General features: G+C 43.7%; 1 protein-coding gene across 2 annotated transcripts; it reads left to right on the forward strand.

Moving 5' to 3' along the window:
- The first annotated feature begins 13,482 nt into the window (after positions 1-13,482).
- Positions 13,483-16,795, forward strand: LOC149274420 (muscarinic acetylcholine receptor M4-like). 2 transcript variants are annotated; one of them, XM_089505513.1, is made up of 2 exons: positions 13,483-13,491; positions 15,410-16,795. In XM_089505513.1, the coding sequence occupies exon 2, from the start codon at positions 15,419-15,421 to the stop codon at positions 16,793-16,795; it is 1,377 nt and encodes a 458-aa protein (XP_089361639.1). In that variant the 5' UTR covers positions 13,483-13,491; positions 15,410-15,418. The 2 variants fall into 2 exon arrangements, with proteins under 2 accessions (XP_089361639.1, XP_089361638.1); XM_089505512.1 differs by lacking the exon at positions 13,483-13,491 and having other exon boundaries at positions 15,302-16,795.
- The last annotated feature ends 1,585 nt before the right edge of the window (positions 16,796-18,380 follow it).

Below are 18,380 nucleotides of genomic sequence, written 5' to 3' on the forward strand. Positions count from 1 at the left end.
AGGGGCATCAGGGGGAGAGAGAGGGCATCAAGGGAGGAGAGAGGGGCATCAGGGGAGAGGGGCATCTGGGGACAAGAGAGGGGCACCGGGGGAGGAGAGAGGGGCATTGTGAGGAGGAAAGAGGGGCATCAGGGGAAGAGAGAGGGGCATCAGGGGAGGAGAGAGGGGCATCGGGATTTGGAGTACAAAAGATATACAATGACAGAATCAGTGGTATTAGGGTATTGAGGATATTCCTCAAGTTAAAAAAGAAAAGCCTGGTTGAGCATTATGGGAGTTGCATCCGACAGCACCCAGCGGTTAATTCGATTGGGACAGTTCTCAGAGTAGAGCAATAACCACGGCAACCAATCCTGACCATTGTTTACATGTTATCACTTTGCACGAGAATGTTCCCTATGTATCATGTATGTTTAACCCTTGCAATGAACGACGGGCCTTCCACCGTCTAAAAATAAAAGTCTGGAGTTAAGATTTTGGAAAAATCCGTCCTTCTGGCACACAGGGGGGTCCGGCGCATCTCGTCGGGCCGCGAGACAGTGATTTATCTGCTGCTGTCTGTCTCAGGCACCTCCATATATCTTGTGTGTTTGCGGAGAGACTGGCATTTAAAGCTGTTGTGTGGATCGGAGGGGGCCGGCTGAGCGTGTGAGGAGTTGGGGGGGGTTATAAGAATAATAAGTCAGATCCATATACTGCAGCAGATGCCTCGTGTCTGTCTTCCTCCCAGAGATAGAGGGGTTTTTAATAGATACATGAGGGGCATCTCCGGCACGTCTGCGGAACCAGCTCTGCTGGCGTTTAACCCCTTCCCAGACACTGGCTTGCACAATCCCAAGGCGCCTACAAGGGGTTAACGCTTGGATCTGTAATCCAAAGGGGTAGTTTTTGTAGTTTTATAGTATGATGACCTGCACCCTTTCACTGCCACGCAAAGCTGGGATTCACAACATCTCTAGATTGTAAGCTTGCGAGCCGAGCTCTCTCTCTCCACCTAATGTATGGGTTTGTCTTAGTCCGTCAGTTCTCGTCTTGTCTGACCCCTTGAATATATGGATTGTATTAAGCGCTGCGTAAACTGTTGGCGCTATATAAATAAATAATAATAATAATAACGTGTTTGGACGCGGCCGGATTTGTGTGTGTGTTTGTAGATTTAACCATGTGTGTGCCAGAGGTCTGGTTTAGGCAGGTACCGAGATGGTTAAAGACAGAAGCTTCAATAATGTGCACAAAAAGGCAAACTCTGCTCCCTGGCAAGCAAAAGGTTACAGGTGGCAATCTGAGCTTGCAAAGGGTTAAACGGGGTCTATGCTTTTAATTTTTAGAGATTAACAAATTCATTTCCCTTAAACTCATCTGACAAATACCCCAAAGCCCACCTCGCATTCGGTGTTAAACCCCTCCGAGTCATGAATTGTACATACATACATACATTACATGCATGCATACATGTGTCTGGCTGCTCAATGCCTTGTGAGGTTCAAGCCACATGAGGCTCTTTTTCAGGTGTCCTCAGCAAACTTTCCATCCACTGCATGTTTTACTTACCTGGAACGGACACTCACCTGGGGTCTTCTTCGAATGAGTGAGTGTGACATTCCATTACATGCGTGTAACATGCTAAAGCGTGATTCCGCCCCTGCTCAGGGATCCGTGCTTCCCCCCGTGCCCCCCACGGACCGGGTACGGGTTACCCAGCTATATACCCGGGCACGGAAGGGGCTGCAGCCAGGTGGGAGATGGGCAGGGGGGGCTGCCTTGTGATTGGCTGCTTGCCCGTGACGACACCGATGCTTAGCCCCAGCCGGCCAGGGGTGGGGGGCAGTCGGTGCGCGGAGCTCGGGGAGAGAGGGCTGGGATCCTGGAGCTTTCCCGATATCAGGAGGGGCATGACCGGGCACGGGCTGTGTGAGCAGGGGGCTGCACTCCGCTAACCCGGGGCACCATGTACTTCGAGGAAGGGGCTCTCCAAATGGAGGACGCAGGTAAGTGCCCCGTGTGGGGTATCAGCTGGGGTGATTGGCAGTAGGGGTACTAGGGGGGAGCCGGGGGGCGAGGAAATTCATTAAATGGGGCATTAAGTTACCCCGTGTGAGGCATCAATGGAGAAGTAAGAACAGGTAGAAAATCCAGGTGCCCATCTGGGGGTATTAAACAGCATATCAGGGAGTGACATGGGCAATAACTACCAGTTGCTATGGCAATAGCCCCATTATTAAGGGGTAGACGAGGGGTCCAGTCAGAGTTATCATATTTGGGGGGGGGGGGAATAGAATGCCAGCTATCACATGCTAAATACCCCTAGGTGGGGTATCAGTGGCAGTGAATGCTGTGTGGCAGGGGGTTCATTGTGACCAGTTGCTTCACTTTGTGTTATTATTGGGGGCAAATATTATAGTAAAGATAATACCCGCCACCAGCCCCCACTGCAGCTTTAATCGAGGGAAATTGGGTGTCAGGCGGGTTACAGAATTGGGTGGCAAGAAGGGACGGGCAATTGTGTATTAAGTGGGGTAGGAGAGGTGAATGTGGGGTAGATATTCATAAAGACATCTGGACTGGCTGCACGGAAGGTACAGGTGGGCTGTTCCTGGCCGGGGCACATTCATTGGGGGATGACATGTCATTGGTTTCCCTCTGGGGCTGATCGTGGGGCAGTTTGTGAGACCTGTCCGTGCCACGTCTATGTTACTAACCGTGAAACCATTAGACACTAAAACAGGTTTGTTCTGCTGGGGTAACAGATTGGGGTATGATGCAAGCGTTCCACTAGTGACAAGCCTTTGGCAGAAAGTAGGATAGACAGCTAGCTCTTTGGACAAGTTTGCAAGGGTGGAAAATAAGGAGAACAGGTAATGGGCACTTTGGATGTAAGCATGCGGGCAAATGCCTCGTCTGAAAGAAGGTATATCATGGGAAGTGCACTCTTTGAGGGCAAATCTGGGAGAAGGTGCAATAGAGACTGTGCTGTGTAGGGGCAATATTTACTGTTCGGGGGTGTGGGGGTGTGAAGATGCTGGTCCGCTTAACCAAGGCAATAAATGTTAGCGGATCTCTTATTTAATTCTTTCCGATGAAGGTTTAGCCACATGATCGACACCGAAACATTTATCAAACCATTTTCAGTTTCTATGGCAACAACCCATTACTGTCTGCATAGCATTGTATTATCACATGACAAATAAGTGGTCCCCCAAAAAACATTTTACATGATAGAAGATTTTTTTTTTTGAAAGGGGTTTAGGCGTTCGATTGTATGAGGAATGATGCTTCAGATACTTCTTTTAGTTCCAAATGAGTTATACCGAGTAGCAGAATGCGCGTGGAGTGAGTGTTGAGTGGGGGGGTGCAAGTATTAGAGTGTGCAGGAGGGAACTTCTCCTTGGTGGGATTAAAGCATGAGGGTCCCAGACAGAAAACGTAACAGAAAACACACATGGTTAAGTCTATAACCGGGTCGGAAGCCCCGGGGTGGAATGTTGGAGGAAAGTATTGATATAGTGAAGTTTACGGGTCAATAGAATGTCCGCAGAATGTGTTTAACTTTTCACTGAAACACCGAGCGTCAGAGTGATGGTTTTATGTGAAGAAACAGAACCCCCCCACACACCAAATTAGCTGTTTTTTTTTGTCCTCCATTGTTTTTCATTGTTTTTTCTTCTTGCGCTATGACATCACACACTTTGTTTCTGTTGACCTTTTTGCAGAAAAGCACAAACCCAGATGCATTCTGCAAAACGATCATTCAGGACGCCAGGTATGTATTCGAGTTCCGAGTGACCGAATAAGGATATTTTTGTTCAAGGAGAATGCCTTTGCTCCTTGGAGAGATATTTCTTCTGCGGCCACCTCTTGGAAGGAGATATTCAGAACCTTCTAATGGCCTTCAAATGCACAACTGAAGTGTGGAGGGTTGTGTTAACCCCCCATCTTTTCTCGTGTGATCCACAGGGTATGGTTTCGATCTTTCCTAACAGAATGATCCCCTTAGACGGATCTCTGTCTGCGACATCTTTGGTCATAGAGGTGTCCTCTGCTAGGTTTGAGAAACAATTATTGAAGACACCAAGAAGCAGATCTAAAAAAATCACTCAAGCCATGGTTGGCATGCTGGTGGATCGGTCAACCATTGGTTGTACCTGTTGCAGTTGAGGCCAGATCTCCAAGATCTAACGAGCCTGGTGGCTTTCCAGCAATGTGGTTTTTTCGATGAGATTTAAGTTTAGGGTCCAGCAATGTGGTTTTTAGATGAGATTTAAGTTTAGGGTCTTCCTCTGCTTCTTGAGGACTTCTCTGCTGGTTGTTAAGACTACCCCTTTAGACTATAGAGCAGGGGGCAGAGGGCCACAAAAATGACCCACCTTGGGGTACCATGCCTCTTGGGACCTAACTTGGAGTCTCCGCTCACGAATGCCATTAAATTGAATGGCAGCCACGGAGACGGACCCTCGGGCTGCATCGGCCCTCGAGAAATTTAGCATCCATTCCACTCAGTGATTTATTTTCAAAAAGTTGAAACTGGATACTGTATTAATCGCAAAACACATGGAAAATGCAACATTCTATGTATATTTCTAGGCTGTTACCATAGCAACCGCTGCAAGCTTTTGCCTTAACCAGTAAAACTAACTGTAGTCAGTGACTCACGGGGAGCGAGAAGACCATTTATAAATAAATTCTGCCGATAATTATAGTAATAATGTGTGCCGAATGTATAACGGACGCGTGTGCGCTGAGTAATCGGGGGGCTTTTCTTTGGCTACGCTCTGTAATAAAAGGTCACGCTCTTTATACGCAGAGAATAGAGGGGGGGGCATTCGTTCCTCCAATGGAATATTTGGCAAATGAACCCGCGGGGTAATTTGAAGATGGCAAAAAAAAGAGCAGTCGGGGCAACGTTAAGGAGGAAAGTTTAATTTTTTTAAATGAAAGTAATGGTCAATGGGATTAAAATTAAAGAAAAAGGAATGATTGACAGCAATAAAGGGGGCATCAGCGTGAGAACAGAAGGTTATTTAACCCTTTAAATCTGGGAAGCCTAGATTGGTCCAGCACCACCACGTACGACCTACTACACAATACTCTATAATAACTTACAAATTAATATTTACTTGGGGGGGCGGGGGTAAGAAATAGGCGTTCGAAGAGGCTGGTGGTTAATGTTTATTAGTATGACAGTTAATATTAATCGTTTATTAGCGACTAGCATTATTAAATATATGAATCATTACTGCTTCCAATAACTTCTAAAAAAAAACACAGTTAAAAACGTGCTATTTTTTTAAGAAAAAATGTATTCGCTTAACTCCCTGACGCTTTAAAGAAAATATTTTTTTAGGTAATATGAATTTTACATTATTTAGTTTCTGAGGTTATCTGGGTTATCTTTAGTGTGTAGAAACTGTATATCAAAATAAGTGCAAATATTTAAAAAATAAACAAATAAATACAGAGTCAACCGTAACACAGAAAAAAAAACCTAAAGAAAATAGAAAGAAAAATATGGTATAGATAGCGAATTTTCATTCTTGTCTCACACTATAAAAGTTTGATGTTTCTAAGAGTAAAAATGCCTATAATGCCTGAAACGTATAAGGAAAGTAACTGCGGGATTGTGCATTTAAACAATCTGAGATTTACTCGGGATTGGGAATTTTTGTAAAGAATTGGGATTGATCAGAACGCTGGAAAGCCCCGAAATTGCATTTTTTAGGGATAGGCGCATGGGGCATTGGGGATTAAGTACAATATCAAGCATTATGGACCACACATAATGGCTAAGAAATATATACCATGCGTAGGTGAACATACGTGGAGCAAACAGATGGATAGGGGGGGCAAAACTCCAAGTCAAGTCCCATTCAACAATAAGAAGATTTCACCTCTTTCAGGACTTTCACGATGCCTGTGAAGCCCAAACCAGTTTAATTTTCTTTTCTAAACGCTGTAAATACGTACAACACGCGACGGGTACATTTCTCATGGCTTTAAAGCAAGTGTAGCAGATATTATATGACAAGCACCCATTTGGGGGGGTGATCCCCTATAATGACATACCCTAGGAAAATGGTGCTGTCAAAAATGATGTTGGGGGTGTTTTAAGAGTGGAGGACGCTTTTGATGGTGGACTTGGATTAATTGGTCGGGTCTTGGACTATGGTGGTGGGCATCTGAAGGGTTAAGCAGATGCGATTCGCAATGGAAATTGTTACTTTTATTGGTACGAAGTCCCTTGCTTTGGGGTTCTATGGGTTGAGTGACACACGCGGCTGGTCTAGTGGGGTGAGCGGAAGACGAGGGACACCTGTGGAAACGTAAGGTCTTCCGGTTTGTTCATTACTGAGTTTGAGACAATAAATATGGAGGGATTGGTGAAGACGACATATTTCCAGGCTTACTGGAAACTAATTAGGGAAACAAGGTTCAAAACGTAATATTAACCCATTTATGAACCATAATGCACCTCTGTGCATGGAATCATTTCAAGTCTTGTTGTTCTAGAGTTGTGATGGGACAGAAATTGCTATTCCGAGGGGGGTCTTAAGTTAAAGTTGATACTTTTTGTTGGACCAACATAGAAAAGGGTGTTTTGAGGACCTCAGAAGGCTCTTCATCAGATGGAAGTTTCTCGTTTAACCCATGGAACAGGACACCTTGTATGGCCTTGGTAAATGGAAGTATTTTCATCCACGTTCCTTGTTTTTGATGGGTTTCGGTCAGGATGAGGGAACAGCTGGAAGCCTGAATGGTCCTGTGCGTGGCTCAGCGGCAGGAAGCCTCGTTTGCCGTTATTAGGAAGTAAATGATACACACAGCTGTAGACGACCTTTTAATGAATGATAACGGATTGTGTTTTGGTGTGTTCCATGTCGCAGTGACAACCCTACAATGTAAATGTCAATCAGACAGGATACTCTGTTATTTGATGTGATGGTAAAAAGCTCTAATGATCGTTTCTTTGTAACGCAGTCAATGTGACTTCCATAGGATTTGCTAAGATTGTTCTGGAAGGCATTCCTTACGATCTTGGGCTGTTCTTCTGAGCATAGACATGCCTGGGAGCTGAGCCCCATGTTTTACAAATGCAGGGACCAGTCTGCTTCTTAATCATTTTCTAGTCTATAGGGGCATTGTGTGAAACCTTCCCCTACAGCCCCAAAAATCCCTGGTGGCCCAATCGGGACAGTTGGTACATACTGATGGGGCAGAAAACCAAAGGTATATCCAGATCCCTCACTAGGTCTCCATCCATACTTCTCAAGTGGACTGCCAGGATATTTGGGGACACGCTTGGAACCACTGATTAAGAAGCCATTTAATCAAGGAAAGGGCGAGTATGCCCCTTAAGATAAAAGGTGCGATCTACAAATAGTTAAAGGGATCTTACTGTTCCTATTCAAACTTTCTCGGACCACCTACCTGAAAGAGGCACCGAGGGCGGATTATGAAGGACAGGGTTGGATAAGCTGTGTATTCTTGGTAAGAGAACAGCGTGTGTTCCAGGTTAGTCACGGGGGTTTGAAGGCTTGGAGAATAGATATATGCTGACATGATATCACCGGTTTAAGCAGGGAAGGTAAGAATGCAGGACAGTTACTTCTTTCTCCATCTCCTGATATACTGTATCTGGTCGACACGAGTTCTCGGTCATACACTTCATGGGAGGTAGACGCAGATGCCTCACCACACGTTAGTGGCCTGCTGGGGGTTTTTTTTGGAGCCCCTTCCCATTGCTGGGTGTGTGATATTTGGGTAATTTCCCCCTCTTCATTTCTGTTTTCCTTGGCATTCACCGGAGGTACCTGGCATTGTATCTCAGCCCAGGTGTGCAAACACTTGCCTTTCAAAGTCAACCATATTGTTTCCCTGTTTAAAGAAGTGCCTGAAGATAAATCTTCCCCTGCTCTAAATTCTCTTTTCCACTTTTTTCCAGAAATTCCAGACGGACTCAAAAACTGAGTCAAGCTGGAGGGCAGGGGTGGTCTTTAAGATACTTATTTTGTCAAGGGGTATAGGGAGATAGAACAAAATGCTGATTAGATTCCCAGAGAAAGGGAAAATGTGGGGGTAGTGGGGGACAAATGCTGGTAGCGTAGGGAAAATGGGTAAAGAAGAAATGCAGGAGATGGGGATAGAAAAAATCTTGACAAGATCTCTCTTCTTCAGATATGATATCATAACTTGGGACCCTCCACTATTATGACAGTCAGGTGTAATGCCGTGCTGAGCCTCCAGATCAGTTTGTTTCCTTCTTCTAGGAACAGAAAAACACAGGGGTCTTAGACTCAACTAGACCACCTGTAGTTACTCATCTAGTTATAAGAACTTGTGACCTCTTCTTAGTCATCACTGCATCTTGTACAAGTTAACACAATCTCACTTTTTTAATCCAGGAAGTGAACTCAGATCCCTAAATCGTATGTAACTTTACACCTTTGATGGACAAATAAAAGGTATTCATTGCAACTAAATAATCTTTTATTTCCTTGGACCAGTAGCGTTGAATTTTCAGTACAAAGGTTGACCGTTGTGCTTTTGCTTCCATCAGAATGAATTTCAAGTACGGTAATTTATTCTTTCAGAAAGATGGAGCTGGCAGCAAGCCAATTTCTGCCAAATCAAAAGAGATAAACAATAATTATAAAATACTTTAAGGAGAAAACTGAAAAGTTGCACTGATGACAAAAACACTGATAAACTCGCCCTTTATTGTAAACATTCATGTAAACATTCTCTTAATTGTAAATATTTTAGTGAACATGCCGTTTGTTGTAAACATTCCTGTAAACATGCTCTTAATTGTAAACATTCCCGTTAACATGCCCTTTATTGTAAACATTCTTATAAAGATGCCCTTAATTGCAAATATTTTTGTAAACGTGCCCTTTATTGTAAATATTCTTGTAAACATGCCCTGAATTATATAGTTCTGTAAACATACCCTTAATTGTAAACATTCTTGTAAACATGCCCTTTATTGTCAATATATTTGTAAACATGCCCTTTATTGTCAATATATTTGTAAACATGCCCTGAATTATAAATAGTTCTGTAAACATACCCTTAATTGTAAACATTCTTGTAAACATGCCCTATTATTGTCAATATATTTGAAAACATGCCCTTAATTGTAAACATTCTTGTAAACATGCCCTTTATTGTCAATATATTTGTAAACATGCCCTTAATTGTAAACATTCTTGTAAACATGCCCTTTATTGTCAATATATTTGTAAACATGCCCTTTATTGTAAACATTCTTGTAAACATGCCCTGAATTATAAATAGTTCTGTAAATATACCCTTAATTGTAAACATTCTTGTAAACATGCCCTTTATTGTCAATATATTTGAAAACATGCCCTTAATTGTAAACATTCTTGTAAACATGCCCTTTATTGTCAATATATTTGTAAACATGCCCTTTATTGTAAACATTCTTGTAAACATGCTCTGAATTATAAATAGTTTTGTAAACATACCCTTAATTGTAAACATTCTAGTAAACATGCCCTATTATTGTCAATATATTTGTAAACATGCCCTTTATTGTCAATATATTTGTAAACATGCCCTTTATTGTAAAGATTCTCAATGTATCTTATTTAACTAGAAGTGTATCTTCTCATATGCATCTCATCTCTTCTGTCCGTTCACCAGAGACAGACCCTTAGATGCCGTTTAGTATTTAGCTAATCGAAGAAATGTCTTTGGTATGGATGTCATACTGAAATAGTGATTAGTATGTCTGTAAGATTGCTGTTCGCGCCGGGTTTCAAAGATTATTTTTCTGACAAGCCACAGGGGTTTAATTAGAGGAGGTACATGAGATGAGAGGGCAGTGTGCCGCAAACACTTTACTTTATGATGAGATGTGATGGGCTGCAATAGGGGGGTACATGATGTTAATTGGTATAGTTTAATTAGTGGAGCATTTTATATCTGCTGCAAATAGGACACAGTCGTATAACTCACACTGCTGCCCATCAACCGCCAATAACTTCAGAAAATGAGAACACACAATTAGCGGCTACTTGGGCTCTTTGTGCAATGTTCCCAATTTATCTCATTTTTTAACCAACTGCGTCCTTTTAATCCTTTCGGCTCCCCCCACCCACCACCGCGACGTCTCTCCCGCTAACACACGGTAAATCTCATTAAAACTTCACATCCCTCGCAGCGTATAAGCTGTGATAAAAACATCACAATGGCGAGTGACACGCAGTCGCACTAGTAACACCATCACACGCTCATAAGTGATAAAACAATACGTGCGCATTGGTCCCTGTGGTTGTGAGGCTTTCAAAGAAAAAGTACTGAGATTTCCAATGAAAAAAGGACATTTTGAGTAGATTTACAGCAGCAATTTGAGAGCAGATTTAAATCTCAAGCATCTTTTGCGGCCAAGAGTAAGACTTTGCGAGTGGGCTTTGTGCAGAGGGAGTGGGGACCAGGCAAGCAACAGTAAAAGTTCCTTCAGGTGCCAAATCTGGAGGAAGGTCCCCCCCTCTAGTCATGTGATCTTTTTCATCATGATGTCATTACTCTTACCTAATTCCTGAGCCAGCTGACGTATTTGTAGTCAACTTTTACTTAAAGGCTTTTATTAAACGTACATTATTAGAGGATGCTGCACACTGGGCCGTGTCCACCATGCTCAACACCACTAGGGGGGCCTTTGGAACCCTCACTGATCACACACCCCAACTGGAACTGGGCGGGGCCATGAGCTGGCTTATTGGGAACCCATGACATGTAAAGTGGTAGGGCACGGGAGCAGGTGGAGCTCACAGATGATCATAGGATTATTAGTTAAACACAGGACAGGGCAACCCTGCTGGTTTCAGAAAACATTTTTTTAAAAGGTGTGTTAATAGGAGTCCCGTGGACAAAACAGGTCCCTAAAAGTTGTTTAAACTGCTTGTATGGTAGAGAAGTCACTGAGAGTAAGAAAATAGACGTGATTCTGGCATGGGCAGACTTAATTCGGTTCTTCCTGCAGTTTCCTTCTTTCACCACTGAGGGGAGCCATTTCTACAGGCATTTCTGCTTTGGCCGGACTGAACTGGGATTTGGCAGCCAAAGTGGATAAAGGAAAGTTGTCAGGCAGAATAATAGAATGTGACGTGGGGTTGGGGCCACTTAGTGTTCTTTGTGGAGTTCCATCCTTAAGGGTCTACATTCTACATATGCCAATACATGTGCAAATACATGTGCCAATACATGTGCCAATTAGCTGACAATTAGGTGAGACAGATGCCCCTCATAGAATCTGTAGGGGTTAACTACAGACCACGGTATTTTTTTTATCCGCTTTCCCAGTGGCTGACTCCTTGTCTATAATATTCTGCTTGCCTGGAACTCAAAGGGTTGACAGATGTGGATGAGGATATCACTCTTCTTCTCCGCCAGCTGCGTGTGATATTTTGCCCCCCTCGATGTGGCCTTTTCAACGCAACACCTTATTACCACTTTGATTCATCAGACACCTCCAGACGCCCACGTAGCAGCTTTCACGTGGCATGCACCTCGAGTGTATCGGCGTACCGTATTACAATCCCGTATGCTGTGTCAATATAATCAGTCGAGTTTTTTGGTTTTAGACGTCAGACGGTTGTGTGATAGCTGAAAAGTTTCACCAGTGGTGGGCTGATGGAGATACCCGCTGGGCTCCACAAGCCTTCTTATAGACATGCGTGTCCGTGAACCAATACCTATCCCTGGCCAATGTCATCTGTGGACCTTAGAACTGACCCTGTAATTCATATGTGGCTTTTTGGGAGGATTGTCCTAAAACCGACGACCCACTGATGAATATGAGGGCCGGAGAGGTTCTTCACTCGTTCAGACGTCCATAACCGCTGTTACTTGGATCTGGCGTGGAAGGATGAAGATACCCAGGTGGTCCGTGTGCTGTGCAGTTGATGATTAGAAAACATAGTCTTGTGCCATGGAACTAATTAGATAAGTTTATGCCTTCATCTCTGGTTGCCAAATCTCCCATGGCAACCACGAAGTTTTGTATGTTTTGCAATCTGGAGCCTTTTCTAGCACTTGTACTTCTCATAAACACGGTGTTGGGGCGTCATCCACACCTGCCTTCCCGTCAGCCCAGCTCAGTAGCACTAGGGGTACCCAACTCGCTATGAGAACCAGCTCTATCTATCATCGCTGTAGGACTTCCAGCCCAGAAGGAGGACCGGCCCTCCAAGATGGGGACACTTAGGAGGAATCCCAACATTCTATCCAACAACTCCCATTGGCCCAGGAAGGAGATTGCCTGGGATTCCCTTCCATCGTTCCAGGTAACGGGACGACTAGGTGGATGGACACCGAAACCAACGCGTCTCCCGTGTCAGTGGGGAAGCCGGAGACTTTGCTGATAAAAGCCTATGTTGTCCCTGGGGGTCCCCGCGTCAGTAAAGAGCTCCTCTCTGCCAGAGTCACCGTGGGGTCTTGGAGGCTTCTTAAAAGCTTTATGCAGTCAGCAAATTAAAGTTTTATTCCACGTACAAAAAACCCACAAAAAGGCTCCACGTGCTTCCAGCTTCGCTCATCATTAAAGCGTTCATTAAACGGCACCATGTTTTATTAAGGAGTTTATTTATAGCGGGAGATGCGCGCCGTGGATGCAGTTGGCGATGAATAATGGAGCTTTCAGGAGACTTTACATACGTGTGACATAAAGCCCCTAGGGCTTCCCACTAATATGTTCATCGCCCCACGATGGGGGAATCCTACTTACCGATGGAATGCGATGAGATGAGTAGTTCTCGGGAGATCCGACCGATAGGCAGCCTCCAGCCCCGCCGTGCCACCGACAAGTGATCTCAACGAGCACCTGAACGGGCAGGGGCCAGTAGGGGCCACAATGCAGGTTCCTCGGAGAGTCAGTGGGATGTGGTTGTGGCAGCTCAAACACATTAACTAGTGCACTGAAGAACAATTCATGTGCTTATTCCTCCCCATGATAATGCCATTAATGAAAGGCAGATCCAACAAATTAAGCCTTGGTTACACATTTTAAAAGTGGGGAGGTGTTCAATCAATACTCCAGAGCAGCATTATAGGTGCAATAATATTGAGGATTTTCCTATAACTTGGGTGAAGAATAAAAAGCAGATTTTAAAAAAAAAAGTTAATGCTTATACAGGGTTAATAGGTTATGACGCGTGATTGTTTTTTTATACCATCTAATTCAGAGTGACCGGTGCAGGACTCGTGATACTTTAAGCCTTTTGTTTTGCTGAGATGGAAATTAAACACACGGAGGAAAGGGCTACGGCCAGGGCGGTCCCGGACCAAACAGTACCCCAGGCAAGAAGCCCCTTTTGTCGCCTCATTCTTTTTTACTTTTAGATTGTCATTGTAGGCACAGATCTACTAAGCATGTCCTCCACACGTTATGGAGGCTTCTACACATTGGGGGCAGTTTGAGGCAGGTGCCCCAGGTAGCTGCCTGACTCACCTGAGACTATGCCGGCCCCGGCTATGGAGTGCCGCTATCCCCCATTTCTCTGTGCACCCTGAACCCCGTCCTTATAACCATGTTGGATAATAGTATTTGGCACCCCAATAGCCAAAGAACGCACTTGTTCACCGCGCATGTCCAACTGGAAAGCCGCCCTTTTAACGATCACTAAATATACAGCGTCTGATTCCGTACAGATATCATCATGATGGTGGAATCCAAAATTAACAATAACTGAAATAAATACAGAAAATATGAACAAATACAGGAGCAAACAAAGGACATGCTGGTAGAGCAGGAAAAGGAGTGTTCTGTTCCTATGAGCTTACAATCTTTTTGGCTGTTAAGGGGAATAAGAATGTTCATGTGGAAAAAAATTACTTAACAAAGCTTAACGCAGCCGTAAAGAACACATTTTTTTAAGATAATCCCTTTGATTTCCATTTTGCTTTGTAGTTGTGCGTTGGGAAACAGACGCCAACATGTATCATAGATGCCATCCTTAAGTGGGCGCCTGAATGCCATGTAACCGCTAGTTACCAGAATTATCTTTTAATTCTTTCTTACCGTGTAATCTTTTTAAAGTTCACTGAACATCTTAGAGCATTAACGTAGCCTGAGCTGAGGCATGAGGCTTTTATCCTGGTAAGAATGGGATATGCACCATTTCTAAAGCATTATCATTAACCCTTGCGTTGTCACTGTGTGCTGGATGATGGAGCTACAGAAGGGAAATGGCAAATAATCCACATTCTACAACCGCTAGACCCCCAGATTTTTTTCTCCTATGAATAATCAGTTAACCCTCGACAGAGAAATCCTTTAAAAAAAAAATAAAAAAATATTTAATCAGTGCACATTTTTCATATTCTTAATAAGAGAAAGATTTATCTATACTATAGTAACCCCATCCCTACTAAGCATTAATGTAGGTGATGCTGCAGCGGTCATGGTGGGGTGGGCTGATGCAAAAATGTTTAGCATAATTTGCTATCATAGTATACCGTCAAGAAAGGCAGAGCCCATCAAGAATGTTCCATTGGTTGCCATGGTAACAAGACTACTTTGCACAAATTTGCACAAGAAAAATTTGCACAAGAATTACTCTTATTTCATAAGTAAGAATTTTTAGAACATTTAGCAGATTTCTAAGTGGAGCAAGGGCGACATCTCCTGGTGAGGTGGGGTAATGCAACGTTGCATTCTGAGGAAGGATGAACACTTATTTACAATATTATTATTTATCATTTTGTATATATAAATATATACATATATATATGATGTATATTATCATTTTATTATTATTTAAAATATTATGTAAATGTTGTATTCTACAAAAGTCATGTCAGAATAAATGGGTCAGACGAATGTTACAATTTGGTACCTTAGGTTGTCTTCGGCTAGGGAAAAATTAGCTCATTGCTAACAGCAGATATTGTGACGCTCAGAGATGATTCCCATCACCGTGTACACAAACAGAAGTCCTCAAATTCATGAATTTGGGTCACAAACATTCACATTCTGAATTAATTCCTTTGGAATGCTCCTGTGGAATGTAAATACTGGAAAGTTCTTTGGCCTCACGTGTTTTTCTAATAAATAATATACATATACATAATACATAAATAATACAAAATATAGCCTAACTCCCCCAGCATATAAGAAAGACCTCCCATGGTGGGCCTCTTTTTCTGGTAGACCCTAAGCAGATGCCTACAGTGCCCACTGGATGATGTGACTATGAATTCTAATTTATTATAGTAAATAGAATCAGATACATCGTCTAATGTCTTATTTGTCTTATTCTTTCCCTTAGATTTACTCTACAACCTCTCAACCCCTCATTGGTTGGTCAAGATGGAAAATGACACCTGGGAGAACACAACCAGTTTTGGCAACCAGACCCTCGGCAGCAAGGTTTTGTCCGCTGTCCAGTACCAGACGATGGAGATGATCTTCATTGCCACTGTGACGGGCTCCCTCAGCTTAGTTACTGTGGTGGGCAACATCCTAGTAATGCTCTCCATTAAGGTCAACCGACATCTGCAAACGGTAAACAATTATTTTCTCTTTAGCCTGGCATGTGCTGACCTTATCATTGGCGTCTTCTCCATGAATCTCTACACCGTCTACATCATAAAGGGTTTCTGGCCACTGGGGCCGATCGTGTGTGACCTGTGGCTGGCTCTGGATTATGTGGTCAGTAACGCCTCCGTAATGAACCTTCTCATCATCAGCTTTGATCGCTACTTTTGCGTTACCAAGCCATTGACCTACCCTGCTCGAAGAACCACTAAAATGGCTGGATTAATGATTGCAGCCGCTTGGCTTCTATCTTTTGCACTTTGGGCTCCGGCCATCCTATTCTGGCAGTTCATTGTCGGGGAGAGGACAGTTCCAGACGGAGAATGCTACATCCAATTTCTCTCCTACCCAGCGGTCACCTTTGGCACAGCCATTGCTGCCTTTTATCTTCCAGTAGTCATTATGACCATACTCTACATTCACATCTCACTTGCTAGTAGGAGCAGAGTACGCAGGCATTGCCCAGAAACCCGAACAGAGAAGAAGACCAAACCGGTCAGCTCCATGAAAAGTCCTTTAATAAAGGAAACCAAGAACGCTCCTAAGCCGGATGCAGTTGAGGTTAAAGGGGAAGATGAGAATGGTGTCAGGAATGGGAAGGTTGAAAAGTCCTTGACCAACCTCCAGTCTGTGGAAGAAAAAGAAACCTCCAATGATTCCAGTACAGCCAGCATGACCCATAACCCTGAAGAGAAGATGCCATTGAACGACCCTTCTTCAGGTGTTGTCTTGGCTCCTACCCAAAGCATGCAGCCTCTGAATCCAAGGGTCAGTGCTGCTTCTAAGTGGTCCAAGATCAAGATTGTCACCAAGCAGACGGGGAACGAGTGTGTGACAGCTATCGAGATAGTTCCTGAGTGTTCCATTCCATTGCCTCAAAATTCATCCCTCCCAAACACTCGTCCAGCCAATGTGGCAAGGAAGTTTGCTAGCATCGCCCGCAACCAGGTAAGGAAAAAGAGGCAAATGGCAGCCAGAGAGAAAAAAGTCACCCGGACCATTTTTGCCATACTGTTGGCCTTCATCCTCACCTGGACTCCCTACAACGTCATGGTCCTCATCAACACGTTTTGTGAGACTTGCATCCCTGATACTGTTTGGTCAATAGGGTACTGGCTTTGCTACGTCAACAGTACAATAAATCCGGCCTGCTATGCACTGTGTAATGCCACCTTCAAAAAGACCTTCAAACACCTTCTCATGTGTCAGTACAGGAATATCAGAATGGGCAGGTAGGCCATTGGATTGCCCCTTCTCTGGGAATATTGTGACTCCTGGAGGGAAACAGGGAGGGAGAATTTCAAAGGTTTTTAGAATCCTGTTTGGAAACTGTAAATGCTCCCAGAACTCTTCTGCATCGAGGGCATGACTTCCAGGTTGCAGCTCGGATTAAGGCAGTAGGGGCTATAGTTTAAGGAAATTTGCACTCGGAATGGACTACTTTTCAAAAAAAAATGGATACATTTTGTAAGTCCAAAGAAAGTTCAAAGGGAACAGAGACACCACATATGTTAGTGAAGAGCATTGTGGCCGTAGCTGTCCAGGCCACCAGTCTTCTGACCATTCAAGGAGCTCCGTGGAAGAACAATTCAGAAACGTCATAAGGATCATGCTTGAGATGACAAAATTGCTCCAGAGACCTGCTGAGGAGATATATTAGGACATCTTCAGGTCATCCTTTTCTTGGGTTCTATTTCATGGTTGCCCCATTGCTGACTTACCTGCCTCGCTGACCCTGCCTGGATGTAATTGCTTCCCTGTTTTGTGTGCTACTGCCCTGCAAAGGATTTGCCCCAACCTTTTCTCTTCTGCGCTATTAACCCTCTACGGAAGCTCTGGTTCTAAAACTCTCAGCACGACAACTCTCATTATAATATAAGAATTATGTATTTTTTACAGTATCTCCTAAGAAGAACACCCAGTTTTTGTCAGGGAAGGTTATGTTACCTTGTAACAGACAAACACATCTGTATTTCATTTGCCGGAAATGGTAGCCGTTTTAGTGTCCCGTGGGTCCCTCCCATGGGACCAAAAGGGTTAACAAAAATAATATAGTAAAACATTATTATCTATCAGTTGGGTTTAAAAGAAGCTTTCATCTAGTACCCACTACTGAAGGAATGAGGAATCTCTTGCCACAGGGGCATTTGTTCATATTTATTCCCGGAAACCTCTGGGGTAAAGTTGAATCATCAGGTTCTGGGGCGGCCAGCTGCGCAGGTGTTGCGGTCCTACAATTCCCACAATGCTCAGCTGGAATTCCAAAACATTAGCAGTGTGCCTCTGGCTAGATGAGTGTCATGGGAGTGGTAGTTACTGACTAATCCCCAGAGTTTCGGTCAGTTATTGATTGCAGGTCATGTCAGGCAGCGCATCCCTATGGGAGCCGAGACAGAAGAGACATCGAGCACAAATTTCTCCTGACCAGGTATTAAGGTCGTTTTCCCCCAAAATGGGTACTGGTAGAACAAACAAAAAAAAAACAAACACATTTTAGAGGAGAAGTGCTATTTCTATCTTAAACATTCCAGGGCCAGTGAATGGGGTTAATCTTGTAAGGGTTAATAAATTAGAAGGTAGAGGACAAAAATTGGTTTTCTGGCATCGAGACCGCCGGACATTTTTATAAAGTGCTGAAATTTATTCAATGCTGTGATTTTACCCGCATGATCCCATCTATAGGCTGCGTTACTGCTTAACCGGAACGCGCAGGACCAAGCGAAATCCATTCGGCAGCAAACAAGAGGTTAATTCACCTCTACCTGGAACGTGTTCAGTAACATTAATCTGGAACAGGTCAAACCCTCCTGTCATTGTGCTC

Source organism: Sceloporus occidentalis, unplaced genomic scaffold (genome assembly GCF_023333645.1).
Source record: "Sceloporus occidentalis isolate IW3139 unplaced genomic scaffold, rSceOcc1.0.p SCAF_331, whole genome shotgun sequence".
Classification (NCBI taxonomy): domain Eukaryota; kingdom Metazoa; phylum Chordata; class Lepidosauria; order Squamata; family Phrynosomatidae; genus Sceloporus; species Sceloporus occidentalis.